The following is a 10,488-nucleotide window of genomic DNA, read 5'->3' as shown; positions in this document are numbered from 1 at the left end:
TGTTTGTAATTTTTTTTTCCTATATGATTTTAAAGATGTGGTGGATTAAATTGAATACCCCAATTTGGGCCTGTTGTTGGTCTTGGTCTGCATTCTTGTGGGTGTGGACCCATTATAAATAGGATCTCTTGAAGATGTTACTTCAGTTAAGGTGTAGCCCAACTGAATCATGTTGGGCTTTAATCCAGATTACTGGAGTCCTTTATAAGCAAAATGAAATTCAGGCGTGAATGCTAGGAAATGAAAACAAAAGCAACTGCATAAAGCATTAATTTTAAATCTCTGTTGATGGGCATATACCGTTTAAAGATGTAATTTGTAGGAAAATAGCACAAAGAAAAGTGGAAGAAATTGAGCTATATAGGAGCAAAGATTTTTGAATATTATTGGGATTAAATTGGTATTAATCTAAACTGGATTGTTCTAAGCTAAAATGTAACCCCCAGAGCAACTGCTAAGAAAATAATTTTTTAAATATGGTAAAAGTGAGCTCTTTGAGTAGGAGAAAGATCAAAGGTGATGGTGGAGTAATACAGACAAGGTAGGGTTTAACAAATGAATGTGACTGCTGAATCATTATATTAACATTTCCTTTAGTCTCCAGTATCTTTGAGCAACTAGAAGTAAAAACCTGAAATTGTGGATTTGTAACCCATACCAAGCTCTGAAATCTGTTCTACAACTAATTGTTGCAATGTGTTTGAAATGTATTGCTTTTTTGCATATATGCTATTTTGCAAAAAAGAAAAAAGAAGTCATTGTGATGATAAATGCACGGCTGTATGATGATATCGTGAACTATTGGCTGTACACTTTGTATGATTACATGGTATGTGAACATATATATATAAATAAAAATAGTTCTTTTTTATTTGGAGGTCATCTCTCAGACACTTCCTTGTTCAGACATCCTATAAGTCTCCATAATGTTGTGGGTCCCCCAGATTGTGCATCCCAATGATCAGATATCTGAGCCAGTGATTAAAGTTAACACCAAAGTTGTTTACCTCACAATGTTTTTATGGATTTAAGTATAAGTTTTAGTGTCCATACAGCCAAGATGCAAAAAAGTCCAATCCTGTCCAGCCAAATAGCTCATCCTGACCAAGAGGATTATTATTCTTGGTCTTGAAAAGAGGCTGAGAAAAGGAAGGTGAGAGAGTCATAAGTTTTATCTACTCTCTAATGTCTTTGTTTTTCCTCCTTCTTATGGCGTTGGACTTAACCTCTAAATCTTAGTCAACCAAAGATGTAATTTCTCTCCTCTTTCTTATGGCTTTGGACTTAACCTCTAAATCTTAATCAACCAAAGATGTGATTTCTCTCCTACAAAGGAGAAAGCAAACATCGGGGACTCTTCCTCCCACTTCTGAAAGGTATCCTCCTTGATGAAAACCTCTGTGCCACATTATTCCCCTTGGACATTTCACATGGACATCACACAAAGTTTCCAACATATAATGGATCTAACACTAAAACACAGGCCAGGCTGAAGGCTAAAATATAGTTTGAGAAAATAATATCCATTCAAGGACCAATAAGCCAACAGCTGGAAAGATGCTTCAACCAGTTCCCTCCTCCTTTTCTTCCTCAGAATGCTGTTCTTTAGCCTAAGGCAGATGGAGTGGGATGGGAATGAGGTTAACATGAATGTGGCCACATGAGCTGAATGCTGCAGCTACTTGCTACTGATTTCATTCCACTTGATTCCTGTCCAGGCCATACACTAGTGCCCTCACGTCAGTGGGCTTCTGTTTCTGCATTGTCTCAACAGGATCACCTGTACCTTTCTTTTCTTTCATTTTTAAACGTTTTAGTCACACATCATACAATCCAACCTGTACCTTTTGAGAGCACAGGGAAGGATGGCAGAATGGAGGTGCAAATAGTGAAGAAATTAAGAGTCTTTGGAGGGAAAACCTATCCAGACAAGGTAGGAAATATTCTGAAGGGATCATCCCTATCTTGGCCACCTTTTAGTTTCCTGACTTGAGAGAAGAGAGAATAAAATCAGGACTTACAGGATTTTGGAGCAGAGATGGCACTCACCACTATAGGTAATCAGGTCACTGCCACATATGGGTTCACTTGGCTTGATGAAGGACAAAAACCAGCAGTTATTTATATTCTTGGCACACTCGACCTGAAGGTGAAACACAAACCACTACTTCAGAAGTCTTCCTCCAAGTTCTTTGACTTGGTAGTAGGGGAGGAGGATGGTGTGCTGGTTTGAGTCTGTGGTGGACCCCAGAAAAGCCATGGCCTTTAATCCTCATTCAGTATTGCTGGGTGGGAGCATTTTGATTGTTTTCATGAAGATGTGACCCGCCCAATTGTGGGTCATGAAGATGTGACCCGCCCAATTGTGGATGGTAGCTTTTGATTAGATGATTTCCGTGGAGGTGTGTCTCCACCCACTGAAGGTGGAGTTGCTTACTGGAATCCTCTAAAAGAGGAAACATTTTGGAGAAATTCCTTTTTTGGTAGAGCCACATGAAAGCCAGCAGACGCCACCATGTTTACCATGTGCCCTTCCAGCTGAGAGAGAAACGTTGAATGTCGTTGGCCTTCTTGAACCAAGGTATCATTCCCCGGATGCCTTAAATTGGACATGTCTATGGACTTGTTTTAATTGGGACATTTTCTTGGCCTTGGAACTGTAAAATAGCAACTTACTAAATTCTCACTTTTAAAAAGCCATTGTTTCTGGTATATTGCATTCCAGCAGCTAGCAGACCAGAACAGATGGATAAGGAGCACTCTTATTAACCAGAAGTTAGGAGAGCAGGCTTCAAAAGTCTTAATATGTGATGCTTGACACCACCAACAATCTGTATGTAATGTCATATCATATCATATCATATCATATCATATCATATCATGTCTGTGGACTCCCTAGTCTGAGCTTCAAATTCCTTATTAGGGTGAAAATTCCAGCCTAACTCCAACCCCAAAATGTGGTTGTTAGGTCTCAGAGCAAAAATAAGGAAATGCCTTTCAAGGTTAGAATCCCTTTATAAACATTACTGGGTATATGCTGCTTTAGGAGGTTATAAGCTCAAACCTGTCACAGCAGGGTTTGTGTGGAAGGAAGGAGACAGAGAGTTTACATCGTGGGGCCCTAGTGTGAGGGAGGCAGGATGCATGTCTTGCACATCTCAATGGAAAAATTCCTACTGCAGCATAGGACAGACCTAAATTTGAGTCATGACTCCTTCGTCCATTTACTGGAGCAAAATTCTCGCCCTGTATCCCACAGGAATTGTATGAACTGACTGGAATAATGCATGGAAAGAGGTCTCAAGTATATGTAAAAATTGCTGCACACACGTGATGACCAAGCTTTTTTGTTGCATTATTCCCATGCAAATCCCTCCCATCACCCCGAAGAGTTGAGGCTATCAGAGAAACTGGCTCTCTCCCCATTCCTGTTCATGAGAACCAAGAAAGCAGAGCTCACCTTTGTCTTTTCTAGAATTGCCCCTTCAGAGGTGACAGGAAGAGGGAAGTCTGGAAGACATAAGCACATACACAAGAGTTGCTGCTCTGTCATTCTGCCTTCAGAGACAAAACTAGGATGAGGGAGGCCCTGGATAGAAGATAGGGAGTACCAAATCCCTTCAAAACACATCCCAAGTTATGAATTACCCTTAAATAGTTGTACTGAGATGCCTTAAAAGAGAAAAGATGATGGGTTTCATTAAAGTTTACATATTATTGATCAAAAACAGTCTTTGCAATTATTCATACACCCAAATACATACAATCAGCTTTATATAATATATAATAATTGTATAATTGTATGACAAGTGTTATATATATCAACTCTCTATATTCTATATATAAGCTTTTTTGAGATATAATTCATATATCATAGAATTTATCTGTCTAAAGTACACTGTTCATTGATTCTTAGTATTTTCACCGAGTTGTATATTCACAGAGCTGTTCATTACCACAGAAAGTTTTACTATATTTTTGCCATCCCAGAACGAAACCCCATATCCATTAGCAGTCACTTCTCATTTCCCCCAAATTCCACTTTGTCCCTCTAGCCCTACTTTCTGGTGCCTATAGATTTGCCTATCTTTTCTGGACATTTAATATAAATGGATTCATACCATTTGTAGTCTTTTGTGATTGACTTTTCTCATTTGGCATGATGTTTTCAAGGTTTACCCATGTGGTAGCATCTATCAGTATTTAGTTCCTTTTTATATCTGAAGAATATGCTATTGTACATATATACCACATTTTATTTATCCATTCATCGGTCTATGAACATTTGGGTTGTTTCCACTTTGGACTATTATGAATAAAACTGCTGTGAACATTTATGTACAAATTTTTGTGTGGACATGTGTTTCATTTCTCTTGGGTATACACCAAAGAGTGGAATTGCTGGGTCATTTGGTAATCTTTTGAGACCATTTTCCAAGGCAGCTACACCATTCTGTATTCCTACCAGCAGTGTATAAGGGATACAATTTTTCTGCCTTGCTAAAACTTATCATCTATCTCTTTCATTATAGCCATCCTAGTAGTGTTTGAAGTGATATCTCACTGTGGTTTTGATCTGCATTTCCCTTTGACTAATGATGTCGGTCATCTTTTAATGTGCTTATTGGTCATTTATAATCTTCTTTTGAGAAAAGTCTGTTTAGATCTGTAGTGATTTGAAGCTGTATGTACCCCAGAAAAACATGTTCTTAAATTTAATCCATTCCTGTGGGTGTGAACCCATTGTAAGTAGGACCTTTTGATGAGGCTAAAATTCAGTTAAGGTGTGATCCATCTCAATCAGAATGGGTCATAATCCTATTAATGGGGCCCTACATAAGTGGAGTGAAATTCAAACAGAGGGAGAGAAAGCCACAGGAAGCAAGAAGATGAACCTAGAAGAGAAGGGAGGGACCAGGAGATGCCACCTGTGCTTTGCCATGCGACAAGCTAAGGACCCAGAGATAACCAGCAGCCAGCCCTAGGATGCCACAATCTTTGGGGAGAAAGCATTACCTTGATGACGCCTTGATTTTGGACTTTCTTTCAGCCTCAAAACTGTAAGTGAATAAATTCTCACTGTTTAGGTTAACCTATTTCATGGTATTTGCTTGAGGAGCCTAGGAAACTAAAATATCTCCTTGGCCATTTGTTTTAATTGGGTTGTTTATCTTGTTATTATTGAATTTTAAGCATTCTTTATATATTCTGGACACTAGTTATTAGATACGTGTATACACATATCTCCCATTCTATGGGCAGTCTTTTCTCTTCTTTTATGGTATCTTTTGAAGTACTAAAATTTTTAATTTTGATGAAATCCAATTCATTTATGCTTTTTGTTTTCTTTCCTAAGAAAGCTTTGCCTGACCTAAGACCATGAAGATTCACTGCATTATTTTCTTCTAAGAGTTATATAGTTTTAGCTCTTATTGAGGGTAACTTGTAAGTGACGATTCAGTTATATCTTGCTGTTTTCTGGATTTTCTCTTTGTCTTTGAAAAGTTTGATAATGTTATATTTACATGTGAATCACTTTGATTTTATCCTAGGTCAGATTAATGTTTAGCATCAAATTTTATAATTTTTCAGTCATTATTTTTTGGAATATTTTTTCTCCTCCTTTCTCTTTTTTCTCTCCTTCTGGTACTTTCATTATGCATATGTCCATGCTCTTAGTGATGTTTTGTATTTCTCTGAAGCTTTGTTCATTTTTCTTCATTATTTTTTCCCTATGTTCTTTGTATTGTATAATCTCAATTGTTCTCTTCAAGTTTGCTGATTCTTCTTCTACCAATTCAGATTGTACTTTTAAACTCCACAATTTTCATTAAAATAATTTCTCTTTACTGTTATTCTCTAGTTTATGAGGTATTGTTATTATATCTTCCTTTACTTTTTATGCATGGTTTCCTTTAGTTCCTTGAACATAGTTTTAATAGCAGCTTTGAGATTTTTGCCTGCCAAGTTTCACATCTGGGCCCTCTCATGGGAAGTTTTTGTTGTCTAATTTTTTTCCTTCTGTGTATGAGTCACATTTTCCTCTTTCTTTGTGTATCTCATTTTTTTCTGAAAACTGGATATTAATATGTTGTAGCAAATCTAGATACCTACTTCTTCCCCTTGGGGCTTGTTGATTTTCGCTTTTTTATGTATTTAGTGACTTGGCTGAACCGTTTTAGTTAACTGCAGTTCCCTTTCATTGTGAAACCTCTAATGTCACTCTTTGGAGGGTGCAGCCTTGGTGTCCAGTCACCCTGGGATGACTGGGGTCTTGCTGTGTCCTTTTTTTGATCTTCTGTCAAGCTGTCTGCCTCTTTTGGTATTACACCTAGGTGTTAGCTCCACTCATGTCAGCTGATTGCTCTATTGTTTTCAACAATACCCCGAGGCATAAATTGCTCCACAGTCTGATCCAATTTACTTTGGACCCCTTTGCAGGGAAGTTTTTGAGGCCTGCCTTTGAGGTTTGTCCTGACCCCCTGGGAGGGGGTGTTTCTTTTTAGCTGTCTCATTCACTATTTCTATCTGGTAAACTACCTGGCTTATGATTTAACTTGTTCTTGTAGAGCCTCTTCTTAATTACGGATCCCTAAAATTTCCATTGTTTTTGAGAGTGTTCTCAGAATTGAAATTTCCTATCCTCTTTTCCAGATAATGTCAGTTTCCTTGAGGAGAGCTTCAACTCTCTTTGCCCTTATGGCCTGCCTTGGTCTCTGGGCATAATCTCTATGCCATTACTCTGGAGCTGAAGGGCAGAGATAGTGGTCTGCACTGGGTAAGGGCAGTGGCCTTTGATCATCTTGTCTAGCTTCTTCCCGCATGAAACCTCTACCCTATAAACAAACTAGGATGAGGGCAATCAGGGACCCACTATTCTCAGCCTCCCTCATCTGGGAGAGAGCCTTTCCCCCACTAGTTGGCACTGGGTGGAAAAAAGGAGCTCCTATTTCTTGATCTCACACAGCTAGAATTTAGCCTCTGCAACACAAGTGGGAGAATGGATAGTAATAAATGTTGACAGCCTGGACCTCTCAAGAGATACCACTGTCCTTGACTAGGAGCTAGGATAAAAAGCCCCCTCTTCTTGGCCATACCTGCCATGAATGGAACTTTCATCATACTAAGGTGGGCGGAGGAGGGAAGAGGTGGGTCATGGCTCAAGTGCCACAGACTCTCAAAGTTCTTAGTGAGATTTAGGAGATTTTCTTGAATAAATGTTATTTTCATTTGCAATATTCCCTTAAGATAATATTCAGAGATTTTAAATGATTGTTTTTGTTTGTTTGTTTCTCTGTTTAATAATTTTAACCAGTATGGTGGTTTGGTGGGCAGAGGGTGTGGGAAGAGAGAACTCTTCAGCAAGTTCTCTCTGCTTGAATGCATTTCACCTGACTTACTCACTGGCTGCTTCTTGTGTTTATTTCTCTGTTTAAATATATCTTCCTGGGAAAGATCTTCTTGGGTCAACAAATCCAGATTCACCATTCTTGTCCCTCATCTCTTACCTCTTTTAATGCTCTGCTCTTTCCTTTCAAAATACTTATCAAAATATGAGTTAACACTTGATGTGAAACATGATAATCTGTCTCTCCTTCTACTGGTCAGTCATATTGTGAGGCCAGGGTCTGTTCCTGCCACATAACCAAAGCCTACCCCAGTCAAGGTTGGCACATAGGATGTATTGATTGGATATGTAATGAATTGGCTTCTGAGAAAGTTAGCATGGTAGTAGGGTTAGGTAAGATTTGTACCAAGAAAGACAACTCTTGTAGCAAAGTGGATGATGTGTGAGAGGAAATCAGAGTGGAAGTAGAAAGAACAGTTAAGGAGAATGTAAGAAATATTTTAAGGAAATAATGATTAGAAGCTACATTCAGGAAGAGTCGTTGGTGTGAAAACCTGAGAAGGATGTGGATTTATGTGGGATTTGAGGTATTCTGTGAATTGGTCATGGTCACTGGGTACGGTGTGGTACTTAGGTTCAGGTATCAACTTGGCCAGCTGAAGGTACCTAGTTCTGTTGCTGTGGACATGAGCCAATGGCATGTGAACCTCATCTGTTGCTCATTACATCTGCAGTTGGCTAGAAGGCATGCCTGCTACAATGAATGATGTTTGAGTTAATTGGCTGGTGCTTAAATGAGAGAGCTCAATGTAGCACAGTCCAAGCAGCTCAGCATACCTTATCTCAGCTTTTGCAGCTCAGCCCAGGCCTTTGGAGATGCAGAAAGAAGAGTTGTGCTGTCTCAGGCCTTTGAGAAGGTACAGTACGCTCCTTGGGGACTGGGGAGAGACTGGCTGCCACCACATGGAGGGGTTGAGCGTGTGCCCTGGAAATGGCAGAGAGCCCAGGTGTGGCCCCGATGCCTGGAGAGAGTGGAGTCAAGAAAAAAGTGGTCTCCTCAATGTTCCCCGAGGTTGATTTGGAAAGAGGCAGCCCACTGCATAGGCCCTTGGAAAAGGTGGGACTGCCACTTTCTAAAGCTGAAGGATAAATGACTTTCAGACTTTGAAATCCAATGTTGTTTGCCCTGCAAGTTTTCTTTCCAATTTCTCCCAGTGGATCCTATGACTGTCCCTCCTTTGCATATTGGCACCAGATAACTTGTTTTGAGATTCATAGGTCCACAGCCTGAAGAGAATTTGTGCCACTTTAATATCACTTAAGGTGATGCATATAGTTGCCAAGTTGACAAGGGGTGGACATGTGGTAGTTAGGTTCAGGTGTCAACTTGGCCAGGTGAAGGTGCCTGGTTCTGTTGCTGTGAACATGAGCCAATGGTATGTGAACCTCATCTGTTGCTTATTACATCTGCAGTCGGCTAAGAGTTGTGCCTGCTGCAATGAATGATGTTTGATTTAATTGGCTGGTGCTTAAATGAGAGAACGCAATGTAGCACAGCTAAGCAGCTCAATATACCTCATCTCAGCACTTGCAGCTCAGCGCAGGCCTTTGGAGATGCAGAAAGATATCACCCCAGGGAAAGTTGTTGGAACCCAGAGGCCTGGAGAGAAGGACAGCAGAGACCATCCTGTGCCTTCCCATGTAAGAAAGAACCTCAGTTGAAAATTATCTGCCTTTTCTCTGAAGAACTATACATTAACTAAATAAATTTCCTTTTATTAAAAGCCAATCCATCTCTGGTGTGTTGCATTCTGGCACCTAGCAAACTAGAACATATGGGTATACTGAAGGAAACAGATTTGAGGGAAAATTAAGGCCAGAAAACAATGAGGCCAAGTACAGAGTGATTTTCAAGAAAAAATGGAGTATTCCACCTTGTTTGAGTAATAATGTGTTTGCCATGAAAAGCAGGCATAGGACACAGCCTAAAGTTTACACAGTTGGCTTGTAGGGAGTCTAATGCCAACAACCAATTCGTATTAGCAGGGTAATTTGTTGTGTAGAGATGAAGATTGAGTGACAGATGAAGAAATATATTGAGATTTCTCCAAGGAGGATTAGATTGAAGGGGAGGGAAGAGAAGACTTTGGTTTGTCTATTTTTTCCGTAAGATGTGAGAACAATGAAGAATATTTTTCCATGTATTATGGGAGCCTCTTAAATATATAATGCTTAAAAAATAATGTTTTAAGCGAAGAAATGGACTCCATAGAGAGTAAGAGATTGAAAGTTAAGGAGAAAGAGTTGTAGAATCCAAATGGAAAAAGAATGTGTTGAGGTCCTCAGATGTACCCTATAGTTAACTATGACCAGCACTTGTTTTAAGACGATCCATTAACTGGAATAAAATCTGATTCTACTTCCCCAGAGTATAGTGAAGTTCTTCATGGATTTGAGATATGTAAATATGTGTATTCCAGGAATAAACATTTCTAAGGTTTGAATTTTCTGGATAGTAACTAGATATTTTGAAAAGTTCAAGGTCTTGGATTTGGAAAATTTAGATTCAAGTCTAGCTCTGTTACTAATGACCATTAGAGTTGTGTGAATCCTGTCTTTCTCTGGACCTCTGTTTCTATCTCTGTAATATGAGGAATTAGAATTAAATAAAACTGAAGAGCACTTCCACCTCTAATTTTCCTGTGATTCTGGATATATTGCAGAAAATGTAGACAGAGAAAGGACATGTAACTCACCGATGGCACAGGCAGCCCACACAGAGATGGCAAGAATAAGGATGGCATTCAAGAAGGCCCCCTTCATGCTGAGCAGACTATAGAAATATGCTGCTCCTGATGGAAAGACAGAGAAAATTCCTTCTGAAACGCAAATACTCACAGAGATTCCTCATTGTCCAGGAAATTAAGTCTTAGAATATCAAGTTTATTTTTGCCTCAGGCCATTTGGAATCAGTTGTGTCTGATGCAATTAAGTTGCCTAATGCACCTCCCTAGTATAACTAACTGTACATTAGAAAAAAAATGATCTAAAAAGCAGAATTCTAGTAGATGCCAGGAAAAAAACTAGTAAAGAATATTTTAAAGAGATTCTTTGGTAAAGAATCAATGGAATGTTTAGAA

The 10,488-nt window shown here is 39.1% G+C and overlaps 1 protein-coding gene across 1 annotated transcript; it reads right to left on the bottom strand.

Annotated features, from left to right (window-relative positions):
- Positions 1 to 2,017: 2,017 nt before the first annotated feature.
- On the bottom strand, positions 2,018 to 10,227 carry SPINK8 (serine peptidase inhibitor Kazal type 8 (putative)). Its single transcript, XM_077128625.1, has 3 exons — positions 10,105 to 10,227; positions 3,461 to 3,510; positions 2,018 to 2,143 (listed from the first exon to the last, which is right to left on the bottom strand). Exons 1-3 carry the CDS (start codon positions 10,169 to 10,171, stop codon positions 2,018 to 2,020), a joined length of 243 nt encoding a protein of 80 aa, XP_076984740.1. The 5' UTR covers positions 10,172 to 10,227.
- Between the last annotated feature and the right edge of the window lie 261 nt (positions 10,228 to 10,488).

This window comes from Tamandua tetradactyla, chromosome 15 (genome assembly GCF_023851605.1).
Source record: "Tamandua tetradactyla isolate mTamTet1 chromosome 15, mTamTet1.pri, whole genome shotgun sequence".
Lineage (NCBI taxonomy): Eukaryota > Metazoa > Chordata > Mammalia > Pilosa > Myrmecophagidae > Tamandua > Tamandua tetradactyla.
Note: the sequence above shows the minus strand (reverse complement) of the source record. Positions and strands in the feature narration are given on the sequence as shown.

Coding starts and splice junctions, on each gene's coding strand:
- SPINK8 (XM_077128625.1), bottom strand. CDS start 10,171: ATGAAGGGGGCCTTCTTGAATGCCATCCTTATTCTTGCCATCTCTGTG. Junction 3,511..10,104: donor GTGGGCTGCCTGTGCCATCG/GTGAGTTACATG, acceptor TATGTCTTCCAG/ACTTCCCTCTTCCTGTCACC. Junction 2,144..3,460: donor CAATTCTAGAAAAGACAAAG/GTGAGCTCTGCT, acceptor TTTCACCTTCAG/GTCGAGTGTGCCAAGAATAT.